Source organism: Fulmarus glacialis, unplaced genomic scaffold (genome assembly GCF_000690835.1).
Source record: "Fulmarus glacialis isolate BGI_N327 unplaced genomic scaffold, ASM69083v1 scaffold15219, whole genome shotgun sequence".
NCBI classification, from domain to species: domain Eukaryota; kingdom Metazoa; phylum Chordata; class Aves; order Procellariiformes; family Procellariidae; genus Fulmarus; species Fulmarus glacialis.
Window position 1 is genome coordinate 16,857 of NW_009231514.1, and position 19,473 is coordinate 36,329.

The 19,473-nt window shown below is 38.4% G+C and overlaps 1 protein-coding gene across 1 annotated transcript in view; it reads right to left on the reverse strand.

The window, feature by feature from the left end:
- LOC104081755 (type I inositol 3,4-bisphosphate 4-phosphatase-like) overlaps positions 1–18,666 on the reverse strand; it is a gene marked incomplete at its 5' end in the record, with an annotated part of 29,983 nt that extends 11,317 nt beyond the window's left edge. The window contains 9 exon segments of the mRNA XM_009584612.1: positions 165–277; positions 3,294–3,391; positions 4,704–4,844; positions 7,156–7,282; positions 8,031–8,154; positions 9,577–9,749; positions 13,720–13,752; positions 17,011–17,275; positions 18,430–18,666. Of these exon segments, the coding sequence (XP_009582907.1) occupies positions 165–277; positions 3,294–3,391; positions 4,704–4,844; positions 7,156–7,282; positions 8,031–8,154; positions 9,577–9,749; positions 13,720–13,752; positions 17,011–17,275; positions 18,430–18,666 (1,311 nt within the window).
- Positions 18,667–19,473: the final 807 nt, after the last annotated feature.

The window sequence follows — 19,473 nt, forward strand, 5'->3', positions numbered from 1 at the left end:
CATTTTATCTCCCCACGTCTCATTCTAGAGGAACCTGGCAGCATTTCCAAGCCACATGCAAGCACATGAAGAAATTCTAACATAGTGGTAACAAGAAAGGGAAAAATACATATGCATACAGAAAGTCAACTGAACTATGCAGAGATGCTTAGATTAATAAATACCTCAGCAGCTTGCCAAAGGATATCAACATTCTTATTTTTCCTTGCATGTACATTTTGTCCCAGAAATCTTAACAGTTCAGGCAGGCACGTCTGACTACGAGATCGAGGTAGACCTATAAAACAAACAAAACCAACTCCACTTATTTACCTGCATTCAACACTTTTACAAAGATAAGTTACATGGAAAGCGTTCCTATATGCCTGTTGCAAACACAATCATGTTTTCTTGAAACTATCAAAGCTTACAACAATTAATCCAATTCTTAATTACTTAGTACCACCAACACAACAAATTCAAGTTTAATTAAACTCAACTGGAAATACACATTCAGGTTATTTAAAACTTCGGGGGCTCAGAATCTGATAGCAATATAACAACAGAGTGAACAAAGGCAGCAAGATTGGTATAGTATCTTGGTTTGTGCGTCACAGACATACTTGCCTTCACACGTTGTTCAGAACTGTATATAAACATGTAACTGCCTGTATTATTGCTCCTCAGAGGTGACAGGGTGTCATGCATGTCTCCACAGAAACCCTGATGATATCATTTTATATTCTGCTCACATTTTCAATTTTAAATTTGCAAGCTGGCCAGTTTTCAGTTACAAGAAACACTCTTTGTGACAGGACATCACACTTTCACTAAGTGGAAATAAATCAGTTGAAAATTTTCAATATTTCTGAGTGCTTTCAATAGCCATCTTACATGTTCAAAGTGTAACACATCTCTTACACATGTCAACAACAAGTACTAAATAGGTCGTGGTTGTTTTTTTTTTTAAGGGCTAACTACAGAGGACACCAGCTAAGGCTGTGACTGGATAAATAAGGCAGTCTGCATTGTTAAAAAATGAGTATGTGACAAAAAGAACCTCATATGGGTGATATATGAGGTTTTATTTTTGGACCACATCTCTTCTCATAGCAAATAGTATGCTAGCAATATTGTGTCTATCCTGTCTGCTCTGCTTGAACTCTACACCTAGAAAGAAAGTAATACCTGTAAACAAAAAGAAGGCACAGACCATCTCCCCAGTATTTGTAAGGACAAGGAGCTAATGAAGCTAAGACAGTAATTCACTTCTTAGAAATTCTGCAGTGCTTAGAATTAAAAGCACAGGGACAAGGACAGTGGATCAGGAATCAACTTCCCTTGTGTATTGTTCTTGAAGGGAACATTTCCTACAAGATGCCAGCAGATACTTCACTGCGCCTCTTGTCCCCTAGAATGATCTGTTTGGTTTTCTTTTTGCCTGTACTTACCACAGACTACACCACTGGCTGGTCATAATAACCACCTGTTTTACAGTTAAATGTACAATTAAATGTTATTCTCTCTTAACAAGGGTTCATAGAAAAGTATGTTTCACTTTGTACGTCCTAAATATCACCACAGAGGAGGTACAAAACACACCCTCAGACCTTGCTTATGACAAGCACAGTCCCAGGTTTGTCTATATAGTCTCAGCTTTTCACAGAGCGTCTCTAACAGAGTTGCTAGAACACCTGCAATATTTTTTTCACACTTCTAATCAAAACTTTTGCTTAATGTTTATAACCATAAACCATTTATCCAAGCTGGATTGCAAAACCAGGTACAATAAGTCTGCATTTACCCAGGACAAACAGTGAAGCAGAAGAAAGTTTTGGCAGAGGGCAGATTTTCCCCCTTTTCATTTCATGTGGCAGGGATCAATGTAACGACACGTAACCAGAGTAAGAGAGAAAAGGCAGGTGGACACAAGACTATTTTGTTTTCTTTCACTGTTAAGGTGCATGTTAATGCCACCTGTCCAAGACTGCATGCCAACCTTATTCAGAACTTCAAGTTACTTGAAGAAAAACCTCAAGTATAAGGACTAAGTGTTACTGGTAAATGAGAAACTCAAGGTTGTGGCAGCAGTGCTCTTTAAAAATAGAGAAGAATAAGTATAAAGTTAAAACAGAGTTCTAAAAACATGAAAAGAGAAGGAACAAATGACAGGACAGAAAACAGGCTGCAGGATAAAAAAAAAGTTTCAGGAAAAAAAGGCAAAAGCTAAAAGATGATTGGATCAACATAAGAGGTTTGAGGATGAGGGAAGAGAATGAAGTAAAAAAAAAAGTGAGCAAAATCTAAGAGGAGAGGAAGGAGCTGAACTATTATGGGAACTATTATGGACAGAGACATGAAGTAACGGGGACAAAAGCAGAACAAAAATCACTTTAAATGGATTAACTTTTGAACTTTACAAGAAAGTCTGAAAGCTAGACTACTATATAATAAAAAAAAAAATTGCAGCTAAAATTTCAGAGTATTAATTATGGAGGATTATGAATGCCTGGAAGGAGGGAAACAGCTTCTGCTCTCAGCTACATCAAAAAAAATCCAGGGTAACTGAAAGTGCAATAATGTATAACAGAGAGAATTCTTACTATCCTGTTGCATGTTGCTGCATTTTTATTTCTGCAATAAAACTGAAATTGTGGGACCCAAGAAATTAGCTTACAAGAGGTTTGATACTAATAATAACGAATCAATGAATTTTCACTGTTTCTGTCATCACATGTAAATAACATTTATGCCACTGCCTCCCAAAAAAACAGTAACAAGCAAGAAATTTTCCTATATAACCAGTAAAATTCAAGCTTGTAGCTATTGTCTCTCTTCCAAGTGCTACACTTCTCTGTTGCTGGCTGCAGATGCAACAATTATAGGAAAGTGCCAATGGATAAGCAGAGGGAAAGTGATTAAGTTCCTAAAAACTGGCAGTTGCTCTCTGTGCAGGTTATCGTAAGTACAGAGAACGTGACCAAAAACTGCATGTAAAAGTGCTGCTGCTATCACCTGTCACTTTTATGCCTTCCCCTCACGGCAATCTAACTGCCTAGCTGCACGTTTATACAGTACATAATGCCACTTAGAAAGAGTGGCAAAGTAAATTAAAAAAAGGAAAGTTAATCAGACTGACCTTTAAACCTCTTGAATCTGCTCTACTTAGTACTAATGTATTAAAAGAGAGTTGCATCATTTCTTGGAGGTTACTAATGCTGGCATATCATCAACATTTAAACAACTAACATGAAGCAAACAAATTAAAAAATTTGCTGTTCAACCAAATTTCCCATTAATTACCAAATACTTACAATCATCAGGCAAAACTTCTTTGAACTGCTCAAAATACGAATTCAATCGCACTAAGCTTTCCATGTTAATTACTTCTTGCAGTGAGGTGTCTCCAAACCTTTAAAAGGTGAAGAAAGGAACAGTTAAGCCCAAGGTAGAAGGGCTTATGACTACCAGAAAACAGTTTAAAGATTTATCCCATGAAATTCCTAACCGTTCAAAACGCAGAGTAAAGCGTAAGAGAGAAGTGTTGTAGTGATTCATTACAGAAAAAGAAAATATATGACCGTGAGGGGAAAAGCAGGAAGGAAGGTAAAAGAAAAATCTTGTAGAAAATAGTACTTAAAATTCTTTGGCTTTTGTGTCTCTCTTTCAATATTAAGTACCCATCTGGTAAATCATTTTGCCAAAATTCAAACTTTTAATAATGGATTTACTAGTTTAGTTCATAAGCTAATAATAACCATAAAATCAGTACATAGGATTGAGAACTTTGACTTCCGATATGTAAATGAGAAATATGGATCTAGAAGTAATAAATCATGAATGTAATAAATACTGTCAACAATGCCATCATTCATCTCATCTAACTATACCTACATACATATATATATGCACACACAGTGTTGACATCTGTAACTATGCTAGTCACCTTGGGCTCCCTTTATAGGCAACAGAGGACAACAGTAACTGCTGGAATGCCTTTGTTAGACTTTTTCTAGTTGTCCACCATCATACTGCACACTCCACCTGGGTACCAAGGCTGCTGTCACAACACGCATGTGCCTGACTTCACTGGAGTTCTCCATTACAGCAGTGCTCTGTCAATGTATTCTTTACAAGCTATGGACATAACAGAGGGAAGCTCTGGTGGCTCTTCCAAAACGGAACAGTTTCCCTAGCAAATATAATTACACAATTATGTTTTTCAGCTTTACAAGAACAGTGTTGCATTACATAAGTACTGCAATGATATGTTAAAACAAAGGTCCATCTAGCCCATTATCCTGGTTTTTGATGGTGGCCAGAGGAGGGAGTCTAGGGGAGAGTGCAAAACCAAGAAGGCAAATACATCAGAATGATCTCTCAGCCTCTAGTTATCTGTCACTCACAGAAGCTGCAAGTCACAAGCAGCACCTCTGTGTTAAATAGATTTCCTCTTCTGTAAATTCACTTCTGAACCACACAAACCTGCACTAGACTCAAAGCCATGAGGCAAGGAGCTCCACAGCTATGTGCCACATGAAGAAGGACCTCCCTTTGTTTGTTTTGCATGTGACAGCTTCATTTAATATTCCCCTGTTCGTGTATTGGAGAAACTGAATCACCGTTAGTAATGCAACAGTGCAACTCCATAGAGACATACTTCCATCAGAACAGGAGATTGCTGAACTCCCATTAAGGTTGAGCTTGCATGACTGAATACATACTTCTCTGCTAGGGTTTGCTGCTCATTGATTCCCACATTGAAAAGAACAGGCTGAACCCTCAGTAACATGCCACTTTGAATCTCTCGCGGCAACAAATCAAACAAGGCGCTTGGCAAAGGGATCCTCACATTAAATCCATCACTGCAAATAAATAAACAGCTATTAGACATAAAGATCAAAAAGCTACATTCCAAGAATGTGTTATTTATGTAAAGAGGGACAACATCTAGAACATAATACTATTAAAAAATAGTATCAGTCAAAACTGAGGACTTTAGGAACTACCACAGCTTCCTCCTAATCAGAAAAGCTATTCTAGTTCAAAAACAAACCTGCAGCAACCTATAATATTGATTTTACATCCTCATAGACATTTCAATCAGATCTGCCAATTTCCTGACAAGCTGATTTTGCTCTGCTCATTAATACTGCAGCTTTTGCACAACTTGGGTAGAAAAAGCAAATTTGGGCATGTCCTCCTCTCATCAAGAGTAAAGTATATTTGATTTTAAAGTGGTAAAGGCTAGTGATGATGCACATGCATAAAAGGACACATTTTTGGATACAGTAAGTAGTACTGACATTTCTGAGCAGAAGGATAAAGGCAATGATAGTAGCGACCCAAGCATAAATTGAAGGGGGAGCTAACAAAAGAACTGATACAGAACTTATGACTCAGACCTACAAGCTGTTCCTGCAGCACAACAGGTTACCTTGGGTCAGCTGAGCTACAGCAAAGAGCACTGTGTATGCTTTATATCATGGGAAATGTGAGTTAACGCAACTTATCTTATCCCGTAACATCAGTGCAGACTAAGGTATGTCGTATTACCCCATGTTGGAACTGCCAAGACACAAGTTACTGTGGTTTGTGTGCTGTGTGTTAACCTATCAGCAGCAATACCTTGGTGTTACATCCAAGCCTTTACAGTGCACAAGTCTCAAGTACAGCACATACTCTCAAGTATAGCAAAAGAGCTCTGAGAAGTATATAATAAAGTAATCAAAATTGTTCTGTCCCATATTTACATTGGATGGACACACAAATCCTATGCTATGCCTGAAAGCAAAAAACCTATTTTCACCTCTAAATGTAAAGCTTCCAATAATTTGCACCAAAATAAAACCGCATGATTTCTTTCTTCTCTTTTTTCAGTAAAATCTACACAACAAAATAATAAGCAACACTATCAGAGCTGAAACTAATGAAGACTGGTTTCCGGCTGATTAGTGTCCTATAGCTGATGGCAAGTTTCAACTAAAGATTTTCTTTGAAAGGAATTTTCTGTCAGTTGTCAGCCATTTCCACAGGTCTTAGCAATTTCCATAACATACATGATTGTACTGCAGACCTCCTTCAGCCAGGGCACTTTTCATTGCATGTGAACCTTAACTTAACAAAGGTCCTCTAAATGTTTTTATCTTTGAGAATTCTAGCTCTTTTTCAGATGTGGAGGAGGCTGGGCAAAGCTCCAGTCGAGCTTGGTACAGCAGACTGTAACTGAGTAAGCCTTATTTCCTCCAGAAATCAGATTTGAAACTAAAAGATTCTAAAGACTCTGAAATACAGAAACATTAAAACATCGACTTTCGTGAGGCCTCTGTCCTTCCATTCCAGCTTCATCCCCATTTGTGAACGGGCTCCCTCAGGGCAAGAACTCTATTGCAGAGGCCCATCAGCCCCATGTCAGAAACCAGTGCAAGGCCAGCTGATAAGCAGGCTGAGGCATGCAAACTGAAGTGTGACTCTGTTGTAAACACTTCCCATCATAATAAAGCTGTAACAGATCACTCCCACTCCACTTTACGTGAGGATGTGAATGTTTGTTACTTCAGACTTTTAAAACAAAAATTGCTTTTAAGCTCAAACTTAAAAATATCTCTTTTCAGACAAGTGGCCAAAATGAGCAGCAGTCTGGTGTTTCACAAACATCTGTAAGTTAAAGCCAGCTTGGCCCTGATAGTTTGGAAATTGAGCCTAAATACGCCTCACCTCAGCAGCAGCCCATCAACTGCCTGATACACGTTCCGTGTCCTGTTGTGCTAACGGTGGCACACAGTAAAGCACTGACCAGCTGATCACCAGCAATGAATTTCAGACAATGAGATCAGCCTCAAAATTCAGTCTGAAATTTAAAAACAGCACAAGTGCTTAAGAAAAGATTGAATACTTCTGGCTTATGATTGTGGAAAGCTAGGTCAAGATGATATTTATTCATAAAACAATACTGACATGGTTTGAGCTTTGCCATATATCCCTTTTCAGCTTAGCTCCCTGTAAAATGAAACATCAGTAAAAATGAGTAAGTCCACTTCAAAACATTTCTTTGAAATTCTGAGGAGAAAAAAAGCACAGTACAAAAGCGCATAATTAATTTCAAGTGCAGTATCACTGCTTCTCCCATCTGCAGTCCCACCCCACTTCCTGCCCCCCTCCCCCATTTTTTTTTACCGATTTCCAGTGATGACCGGCAGCATGTCAGTAGATGTATTTGATGTGGCCTGAGTTACTTTAAAGGTTACATTCCTCAAGTCCATGATTCCTAAACTCATGTCCTCCAGCATTGCCAGCTCCTCACCTAAATCAAGAAGGAAAAAGTGAATCATAATCATTACTTGTTACGTACAACTTCCCTTTATCAATTTGATGACGACTGTAGGTCATCGCTCTCATAAAGAAGTCCCATGGACGAAGAGGCTCTGGAACCCAGACCTTCACCTTGACCTACAGACTGCAGACAATGTCATGATTGACTTTATGAGTTCAGCAAGTTTAGAAAACACCAATTATTTGGCACAGTCCAGACTGCTGTTCTTCAAGTAGATTATACGCTGGTTTTCAAATTTAGGCAATGCTAGTAAGTACTTCTCAGCATTGTCACAGCCATGATATCCTTTGCGTTGGAACAATGCATTGAAAAAGTTACAATGTATTCTGGATTTGCTCACTTTGTACTGTAGGATTACGGGAGGTCAAGAAAATTAAAATTAAAAAAGCATATTTTGGGCCCAGTTTCTCCCAGAATTTTAATCTATTTCTTTTCTGAAAAAATGATCAATATGGTACTTTTTTTTTAAACCTTTGACATTATATTATAAGGCAAGTACACTTTATCTTTTAGAAGTAATTCAACTAAATGCGAAGAAATTCAGACTTGTTATCTAATCAAGTACTCCAGCTATAATCTGATTTTGCATTTCAGTTTTCAAAATCATTTTGTAGCTGAGTTGCAGATTGTCCCAAACACTCATGTTCTGCTGCAGCGAATTTAATGCAGAATTTGCTGACTCAACAGCTAATACCACCCACTTGCCCTGTGCCTTTACCATAAGTGCTCAGCAGGCTCTCAAACTGCGCCAGCAAGCCAATGGTGTAGAGTTGTCTTAGAAATCCATCATCATGTAGGCAGTTCCTCAGCTTGATAATGAAACCACAAATGAGAGCTGTCAGCTGTGGGAGAGAAAACAGACAAGAGTGAAATGATCCAAGACAAAAAAAGCTCTTTAGTCCCAAACGGAAACAATATCACATGTAAGAGGTGCCATAAAATCTGTCAGACTGATGCTCTTTCCCCTTAAATGTCACTCTTCTTTTCCTTGCAGCTGAAGAGAGACAACCAACCAACAAAAAACCAAAATATTCATAAAATCAGATTTAGGGCACACATTTAGGGCCTTCACCTCACAAGCTCTCCCAAAATGGAACTGCTGTTGATCTCGCATCTATTTGTTTTCTGGACACAATCACTTGTATTAGGGTCTACAACTTGCAAATTACAAAAGAGTCTCCTCGGAGAATTGTTTTAGTTACAGATGGAAAAGCAACACAGCTAGTTCCAGGCCATGAATTTTGATAGTATGAATAAATGTTTTTTTTTAAAAAATGACATTTTAAGAATGCTTAAAAGTGCAATGCCTGTTTGCATTATGCAAAGTTCTAGTGTTACAAGACATTCAGGACAAGGTCCTGAAGACTTAGTAATAAGATCAGTACTAAGATCTAAGATTAGTACTAGTCTTAATTCACTCTGTCAACAAAGGAATTTCACAGGTTATTGCCATATGCTATGTACGCAGGTGTATGACTTTGTTACAGAATTAAACAAAAGGGAGTAAAGTTATGTTTACAATGGGTAAACACATTTAAAGCATTGTGTTTAAAAATTATCTGAAGTGGGTTTTGTATAGAAAAATTCCCTTAATTTATCTCCATCAGATACTACATTTTGGGACAACAGCCCTACCAAACAGTGTCCAAGAGATAAGCTGTTTGGAATAAATGAACGAGATTTCACGGGGAAGTAGACACACTACAGAAGTGTAGTGGGCAGAAGAAATGTCTTTTAGTGCAGACACCTGCTAGTCAGTGGCTGACACAAGAGACCCCAGCAGGCCCAGAAACAGAACTTCTAGGGGAAAAAAACCAGCACTCATTTCTCTCCCTGTAGCTGGACTTCTCTCCTTAGGTACTGCAGGTCCTATTGGTTTTCTTGATGCAGAAAACAATAAAAGGTAACCGAGGGAGTACACTTTCTGCTCATGGGCTTTCTGCCCCGCCCCCAACAGCTTACTTCTGGTTTTAGTTTGGTGGCATTGGAAGGCAAAGGTTATTTCTGTAGACAGCAGTATATTTTCACGAGTCTGGATTTTTTTTTTTTAATAGTGAATGTATATGGCAGGGGGCACTTAAGTTATATATTGTCAAATGCATATAAGTGACCAGTAAGGACAGGATAGCACAGTCTGTGAGAGGAGATCACAGTGTTAAACCTGAGAGTAGAATAGATCTGAAAAATTCTGAAAACAGTCATATTTCATATAAACCCCACCACAGGTCGAAGTGCAATCAAATCATGCATATTTGCTTGCTTACAGTTTGGCAGAAGACAACATCCCTGCGATACTGAAGGCTCAGGCAGAGCCCTATTGTCGGGGCACTGTCCTGCATTAATAAAAAGACCATGGCTTTCTTTGCCTTGTCACTCATCATGGCTACGCAGTCTGTGAGTGTTGTCAGCAAGGGATAAAGAGCTTCGCTCCATTCGCCTGGTTAAAAAAAAAAAATTAGCAGCACTGTAAGTACTTTATTTGAAACCAACAAACATGCATTAAGAAGAAACTTCCTGTTGCAAGTCAAAGTTGTTGATAATTCACATTTAGGGCTTGTTTTATATTGGCTAGCTGGTTACTCCCTGCTTGTAATTAATTAAGTAATCTTACAGAGTGGTTATCGCATGAGGAAAACATGGAGAGTTTTACTCTGTAAGGCTGTTACGACTTTCCTGACCATGTAATAGCTCCCAGATTTGTGCCCACAGAACAGGCTAAACAATAGCTCATTTGGAAAGCATAACAGAAAGATGAATATCTATACACACAAGTGTATATAACTGTGTGTGCATGTTCAAACACACCCTTTCACAGTGCATACATGGACAGACTCTATGGAGTCCATTGTGTAACAGAAATAGTGAACATCTGCTTAGCCATTTCTGTCAATGAGATTTCTCCCAAATATCTTGCCTTTGAATGGACCCGTAGGTATATCATTCAACTGCCTCACCATCTTATTGATCCTTGTTGCACTTCAGTGAGGTAAGACGATGCTTATCTCCCATTTGCAGCATAGGAATAAGGCAGAGAGGTGAAAAATTCATGTAGGTACTCTTTTAAGTGTCCTCTGTCTGCTGAGTGGCTTTGAAGGCTTAGAGCTAGCTAATGAGAAACACGAAATATAGTGATTTAGATGGGAGTTAGCCAAATCCTTGGAAGTAGTTCGGAGCTTTACTTCCACTGAAATACACGAGATATGTCCCAGAGGGACTCTGTTCAAGGTCCTACAGAGGAAGCACAGAAATGAAACTGGGTTGCCAAAGTCCTATTTTAGTACCCCAAACATTGTGCCATTCCTTCTCCCTAAGAGACTGCTCTGCCTTAAGATGCCCCATAAGCTCAGTTTCTTTTCTTTCCTTCTTTCATCTTTTGTCTTAATCAACCACCAATTTAAAAAACCCATTTCCATGACTGTATGAAAAATTACTCAGATGCTATACCAGAATCCACTCTCTCTGTGATATAAAAAGACAACAGAACAGTGCTTTGGTTTTGCTCTCCTTAACATAAGGTTGAATCACTTCTCTTTTTAAAGGGAAGAACAATGTGTTTTATTTTTAAAAAGCACCAGAGCTCACAAACAGAACACACACAACCCCCAGCCCAGTTGGCTGTAGGAACAAGGCAACGTACAGATCAGAACCTGCATGAATGGGGCACTTCAAGCCCCTGAAAGGAAGTTGTTTGGGATTTTGACTCAAAAGCAGGACTAAGAGCTAGTAATAAACGTTTCTTTGATAACCAGCCAAAGAGGGGAACTTTGGAAGTCTGCTAACAGAAACATAACTGACAAGATTAACAGAACTACCTTTTTTGCTTTTGTTCTACGCGGTAGATAGATAACCTAATAAACTACACAAAAGGGAAGTTGTCTGGCTCTGTTCCATTGCCATAAAAAAAAGCAGGAAACATCAAAAGAACAGGCAAGGAATTACAGCTTGTCTTTTATATTCTGTTAAGTATTTTTCTCTCAAAATAAATCAGATGCCATAACATGGCCCCACGAACACTTAAAAAGCAAAACACAGATGATACTAACAGTGTTTCTCTTACTGTATTTAAGAGCTTTTCTATAAACAAATGAGAATGACAAAAAGAACTGAAAAGATCTTCCAGCACATCATCCTCATCTCATTGCCTGGATATACATGCATGTACATAGTTATTAACTCAGTGGAGATTTAAAATTCTAGTGTGTCTGGCAGTACCTCATTTAAAAGATATGTTTATCTAGGGTAATCACCAAGTACACTGGTGGTATACCAGCTTGCCTGAAGATAAAGCAATTGTTAGATGTTTTTTTTTCTCCCAACGCTACCACGCAAAGCAGTGGATCATCTGGGCCAATGAGCAAAAAACCTCTGTGCTGTGTATTCTCTTGGTTTAAAATTTTGGCCATGAAAAAACAAATCCTTGTCAGTCTGCAAAATTCTAAATGCTTTTTGCTACCTACTTCACAGAGGTGTCACCTGTGTTCTTTTAATTTTTTAGTCAATGGTAGTTGCTATTAACAGTAAACAGGAATAAAAGGAATTGCATTCCCAGGCTCAAATCAGATTTGAACATTTCACTGGCAGCGTTTAAATAAATATGAAAGGACTCTTAACTGTTCAATTTTTGCCTGGATTTTCCAGTCCTTCTGTCTTCCCCTCATTAATTTTCCTAACAGAACTTTATTACTGAAAGTGTATTTTCTATCAAATCAATCAATGGCACCTTCAAATACCATGAGGCACTAATTCTAATGTGGAATCTACTCTGAGCTCTGCTCTTATGTTCTATGAAATGACAAGAATTTTTTAAAACTATCATAGACTCCCCTGGGCAGATCCATAAGTAGGATGATTTGGTGTAGGGTCTGAAACAATGGAGATGCAACAAGTTATTACAGATTTACAACAGCTGGAGACCTAGTCCAAGCTAGCTGTTGGTATGTCTGGGACACAAATCCTGCTTTTTAATCAGAGGTTTCTAGTTCATGTTAAAAGTTATTCCATTTAAAAACTGGCATTGTACAAACCAGCAGGATGCCTGCCATTTGCTTTAGGTGCTTTATGTTGTACAGCAAGAGACAAATCCTGCAGTCTCCACTCAGACAGCTACAACTGAATTCTGGCTCGTAAATAAGGGCCAGACTTGGCCCCGGGAGTCTTTGCTATTTTTCTTATGACTGCTGCGGACCAAAGTCATACCTTAATGTACACTTTGAAATGTGGCATTTTGAAAAGGGGGGGCAGGGGGGGCAGAGAGAGAGGGAGGGAAGGATGCTGGGAAGGCCTAAGAGTTCACATAGTGGACACTCTCTGACTACACACTACTGACTATTTTATAAAAAAATAATGTCTTGTTAAGAGAACCTAATACATAAAGCCTGTGTAAATCAAGGATGTAATGTCAGGTGGGAAAAGTTTTTGCTTTTTTCCCCCTGAGAGTCTCCCTTCTCCAGAGCAATAAAAATATTATTAAAATAACTGTCCTCCAGAGCCTTGAAAAGATATTTTTAGTCTTTTCATATTAAAAACCCCCTAGCATCCATAAATCAAAGTACTGGGCACCTGTAGTTGCCCTTGGTTTAGGTCAGGGTTGCAAGGACTCATCACCTCTAAAAAAGAGAATTATTAAATAAGTGGTAGTTGCTTAGCCCTGATCCAGTAAAGTAAAATGGGCAACCCACTTAAGCACACAGTCGCATCACATTTGGCTTCAGAGCCCATGCTGTAACAGTTCAAAGACTGAACCTTCACTGAACTCAGATTAAACTACTCTCAAATGGGAGAAATTACAGCCACCTAGCTGGGAGAGAGTGGTATTACAGAGGCATAGTATTCAGACCTTGTAAATGCAACACAAGTGTGCGGAAGTACAAGGAGAGAGGAAAGAGGGCTAAAGGTGGAATGAAAGTCTCCTAAATTCTGTATTCTGAAACATTAGATTTGCAGTTCCCAACACTGCTTGGTGTGTATCCAAACAGAGATTTTCCATCAGCCTCGTTGACTGCTCCGTGTTCTGCTCAAGTTCTCATGCAGAAAGACCAGCTCCACAGCACATATGAAAGGGCATGTCTGAAATGTCTGAAGGGTCAGACTCCCACAGACTTCAATGACATTTGGAACAGGCCTCAAACCGTTCTCACCCACAACAGTTTGCTAAAACACATCAACTGGAGAAACCAAAGAGACCATGAACAAGTGCTCTCCCATACCTGGACATGAGAAGTTACCAGATACCCCCTTGCAATTTAGGAAAATAGTAACTTCTCAATATGCTTAGGTAAGTCATGTGATATTGAAGAACATTACCATTTGAAAATGGTCAACCTTAACAGCAAGGCACTTGTTCAGTTGTTAATTATGAACCAAACCCTGCAATTTTCAGAGGAAGCAGAAGCCATGAATGCACATACCTGGGCCAGATTCTTCCGGAGCGGGGCTGCAATCTGCACAGAAATGGAGGGGCAACATGCATGATTAAGGAGCAGCAACACAGTCTAAACATAAGCAACTCAAATGCTCAATGCCAGGGTTCTCAAACACTTTCACCAAGGGAAGAGGAGCTCAGCAGAGATAGTCCTTTGCCTGCGGGCACCGAGGGCATGGGCTGTCTCCGCCACTCCACTGTTTCTGATCAGAGAAACACCTGGATGAGGACTCGGAGGAAAGCCAGTACCCGCTAGCTCAGGGGCTCTCTGTGGATTACCGGCAAGTGCACTGTCAATCCCCAATGATCCACAGGGCACGATTTGAGAACCACTGGTTTAGTGCAATTATAGAATAAGCTGGCAGTAAGGCTGCTAAACAGAATAGCAAAAGACTAGCAGTAAGTTCAATGCACTTAACAGAAAATGACGTTAACGCACCCACAACGCAAGAGTAATAAAGAAACAGTACTTTGCTATCTTAGACAAATTCCTGTTATACAATTTCTGAGATAGTTAATACAAGCATTAGATTGTATGTTAAGGGCTGAAACCTCACCAGTGAAGCCTGTGAGTGTTCCACGCTCACTTCAAGCTGTCAAATGAAAATGCACTACAGTGCAATGCAAACAGTAAAAAGATAATATACACCCTGTTATAGCAACTCTCACAGTAATGAAAAGTAGTTTATTAATCTAACAGGATTTAAACTTCTGTTGTTTATATCTAGACTCACTAGTCAATGAATTACAAATTTGAAAATAACAACAGAAAGTATCAAATTGAATTGTATGCATTAAGACAATCAGCTGAGCTAAACAATCCAAGATAAAAACCTCTCAGTAAATAAAACTCATCGTGTTCATTAAAGAAGCTATCTGCCCCCATACAATTTTAGTAATGAATACCTAAGCCTATAACAAAAATAAATTTTAAAATAATTTCTTAAGTCTCCCTTCTACTATTTCAGGCAGTATTTTCTTTCACAATCATTAATTTACAGAGAGATCCTCTAAAGTCCTTCAATAACAGCCTACTGTCTCTCTCTTTTCAATTCTGGAACTATCTGGGTTTGCTGGTTTCTACATTGCTTTCAGAAAAATTTCTGGCGGCTGTCTGCTCAGTGTCATTTATTCAAAACTCAGAATTACTAACAGAAAAAGTGTTAGTTCTTTGAATACATGACAACAAAAAACTTTAAAATGTTGTGATTCTGAACTTAGAGACAGGATCTTCTTTGTCCCTCAATTATTCCCATGATCAGTTGTGAAAAGTGACAGTGAAAGGGAATTAACGGGCCAGGTTTGGTGTGGAGTCAAGGAAAGTAACTCAATGGGAAAATTCCCATTGATTTCAGTATGACCAGTTTTTTTCATAGTATTGAACCTGTTCCTCTGTCAAAAATACTGACCATTAATTAGGAACTACAGCCAATGAGAATGTGATCAAGTGCTCAGCTTGCCCTGGCTTACAATAAACTTCCCAAGTGCAATTCAAATTGCTCATTAAGACCTACGAACAATGTCTGCACCAGATACCTAAGAAACAGGATTCCCTCTCCAGAATTTTTTAAGTTAAATTCACCCAACATTGGTTGACAGTCAGACTTCAAATCTAGTCCTTACACTTAGGTAGCACTGGGAAACGGCAGCAAGCCCCTTAGCTTTAAAGCTTGCTTCTTGATTCAATGTTTCTGTCCCAGGTTTTGTGGATTAAATGGAATATTTTTTCCCTATTTTGGAGGCACAGCAGGGAAAGGTTACAGAAACTCTTGGCACAAACAAAACTTTTGGTAGGTAAGTGCAGCTAGTTCCACTTTTATATGGCATAAGTGTCAAGATCCAGAGTAAATGTAAAAGATCGACTGAAAAATGAAAGAAAATGATTGTTCTAAGATGCTTTCAGCATCAAATTGTTTTGGGAAAAGTTTCTGATATCACCCACCACAGATTTTTTCCTATTCTGTATAATATTAAAAATCCACAACTTTTAATCATTGATATGAAGGTGCATTGCAGTTTACTGATAAAACTTTCATGTAAATACATATAAAACTTCATGTAAACTAGCTAGCAAATAAAAACATTTAAAGGTATCAAACTGGTAGAAGAAATTTAATCAAAGATTAATAGAGAACACATTCTGAAGCAAGAACCAACTCTTCTATTCCCTTATAATACAAAAGAAGTCACTCTAATCTAGAAAAACATGGTCATTTAAGATACTAAGCAAATTATATGTAACATGTACAAAGCTATACAAAAACATATTAACATTCATTTTAACTTCCTTCTCGCTTTCTTTTTCTTAAGGTACTGCTTTCCACTACAACATTAACAATGGGATGGCCATGAAGTCACAGACACATGTAAGGGACAAAGGGCCATCAAACGATAAGACAGAACAGGAAAAAGAAATGAAAACACAAATCAATCTTTCTAGAGCTTAACTTGGCACACCTGCTCTATTAAGTGGCCAAATCATAGTGACTACATGTAAAGAATTTGAGAATAAGTCAAATAAGTAATATGTAAATGAAGTAATTCTGATATTTAATGCACAGCTGCAAAACTGTCAACCTAAACTGATAAGGATATCTTTCATTCACATGCTCATGCCGTTATGATGGATTCAATCCTGCACCCACCTCACCTCAAATTTTGATAGGATTATTCCACTGACAGCTTGCACTGCCAGTTCCTACCTTCCAGCTACAAGAAGTCTAACTAATTGAGTGCTTCAGCACCACAGCTTTTGACAATTTGGGTTAAAATTTGCTTTAAACTCCAGTAGGTTCATCCAAGTTCAGCTCAGTCTAATGGGACTGCTTGGCTCCCCTTCTATGCTTTGGCAGCCCAGCTGGGACCACTAGTGTTGCAGTACTGCCTGCACTTCTCTCATGTTTTATTTATCTTTTATAGAGTTCACTGTAATAAGCTTTGATTGCTGCAAAGAAGCTGAAGCCAACAGGAAAGCTACCAGTGGTGGTGTTTGACATATGCTAACCCAAACACCTGTTTTACCAGCTTAAAACACCCAGCGTGAAAACCAAATGCCACTGTCATCAATGGATTTGGCAATGATTTCAGTGGGATCAGGATTTCAAAGTAAGTATTGGGCTTAGCAGCTCCCAGTACACCACCAGCCCCTTCCGCCCGACATCGGCGCTTAACATCACCACTGAACTAAAAACACATGGAAGGATGTAACAGAGGCTTAGGAATGATGCCAGCGCACAGCAAGAGAGCAGCAGTGAGAAGCAGTGTCTGGCATACGCACTTGTCTTTCTGAGAGAATGGCATGCACAGGATGGTGTGGATGAAGGTGGTGATGAGGATGATGAAGGTGGTGAGGTCTCATTTAAATCTTCTGGATTTATCCAGTAGGCACGAGTGTCCCGATTACCTTTCTTACTAGTACAGCTGATGTCGCACTGGAAAACATCTTCACAGCTGTCACTTTGCAAGCGCTCCTTCTGGAGAAGTTTGTCCACTCTCTGTATAATACACTCCAGACTTTTGTCGACATTCAACCAAACTTTCTCCTTAAAAGAAAACATTTCTTTCTCAATTTAGAAAGAAAAGAGACATTGGGTAACAAATCCCTTGGCAATATATTTCCTCCTGTGATTCTAGTCACAATTCCTCTACAAAGTTTCCTCTGGGTTATCATGTTTACATTTGTGCACACACAAACTCTGGATATATAAATAATGTATGCCAGCATGTCAACAATATGTAGCGACATGACTTGTGTGGTAAATTGCACAGCTATTTTCTAAGTAAATTGGCTGAACAATTTTAAGTGCCTCTTCCTGCACTATTATTCCAATTTCCAGTTGGCACTATTGTTTATTCTTGAAACTCAATGTTTGACATAATAATTGTATACGATCACGCATGTTTTTTTCCTATATAACTCAGTGAATAACAGATAAAATTATTGTACTGTATTACTATATAAATAACTGAATTAACTTTATTCGTATCTCATTACTGTGAGTTTGACTGTAAGTCAAAGTATGCCAAAACAATTAAAACTAGCAAGGATCCATTTCCAAAATTAATTGGATCTCATTTCTAAATTGATATTTCACAATATTAACAATGGTTTTAATTAATCGTGACTATTTTTGAGATTTAATTCACTTCTGTTTATATTACACAATGACAGAATTTACACAGCCCAATTCCCATTTCAATTGGCAGTGTGGTAAGGAAAACCATGTAAATTCTTTGTGCAAACAGTTTTAAAATGCTGTTCATAATCAAAACAGAGATGGACTGCAAGTTCTAAATATTTAGATGAGAATAAAAGCCAGGAAGGCTGAATTGTATAGCTAACACACACAAAATACGCTTTATCTTGAAGAAGAGGCCTTTGTAGTATTGTCAGTTTTTTTACTTTAAAAGCTATTTACTTTTTCTTGGAACCAACTTCAGAAAAGCCATGCACCTACTGTAACAATCTCCACCGTTTAGGAGACCCAGAAATATATATTAAGGCCTGTTTGTATCCCCATGCCAAGGAGTAACTGAGCATAGGATGGAGGGAACCTTTTTGCTAGTTGACCAATACCTCCAAAATAGTCACCCTATGCATATCTGGTGAGCAGTTACAGAGCTTATAAACAAAAGAACACAGCAAACAAAAAACTAAAAAGAAGAAAATATTCATCACTCCACTAAGCAAACGTACCCATTCCTCTTCATGCCAATCCACCTGCAGAGAAGATCTGCTATTTCTTCCTGTCCATCTGGCTACAAGTGTATCTTGATCATTCCTCAGCATCACTTGCTCCCCTTCTCCAGAGGTTGGAGATGCTTTCGAAGCTATATAGTCTGGCCTTGCAGCATTCAGTCCATGTATTGAATTTGCCAACAGCTTGCAGTCACAGACTGTGACAAGTTGCCGGGTCTAAAAAGCAATAATCCCCCCATTTTAAAAACTTTTTCGTTATTCTGTACACGATTTATACTATATTCTTTCACAGAAAGAAAAAAAGAAGACCTAGTATTCTGTAAAAGAAACTAACCGTTGTTTAGGAGTCTCTTAGGTGCCTTTAAAATCATTTTACAGAATGGCCTTAAAAAGCAATATAGGATATAAACCACAAATGGTACATTTCCAAAGTCTGTACTACTGTATTAACCTTGCAATTGTTGAAAATTTCACTAATAAATGTGCAATTCACCTTTATTTGCACTTCACTTTCCATTTGATGAAACCTTAGAACAACATGCAGACATTTTTATACCCGACACAATAGTTGCCACACCAGAGAGACCATGCTTAACCTCCACCATCCTGTCTGAAATCATAACAAGACTTAAAAGGAGGGCTGAAGATATAACCCTCTAAGCAGTGCAACTTGTTCCCTGTCTTATTTAGTGGTCTTGTATTAAAGGATTTCTATAAGTTATGTGACTATGAAAAGTATCTGGCCCACGTGTCTATTAAAAAAAAAAAAACAAACAAGCCCTTGCTACGTTATATATACACGTTGTCCAGCTATAGAAAATCCCACAGATCAGTTATACATACCGTACTCATTTAGAGTTAATATTATAATAAATAATACATTTCATAGAATCATAGAATCATTTAAATTGGAAAAGACCGTTAAGATCATAGAGTTCAAAAATTAACCTACACTGCCAAGCCCACCACTAAACCATGTCCGTAAGTGCCACATGTACACGTCTTTTTAAACACCTCCAGGGATGGTGATTCAACCACTTC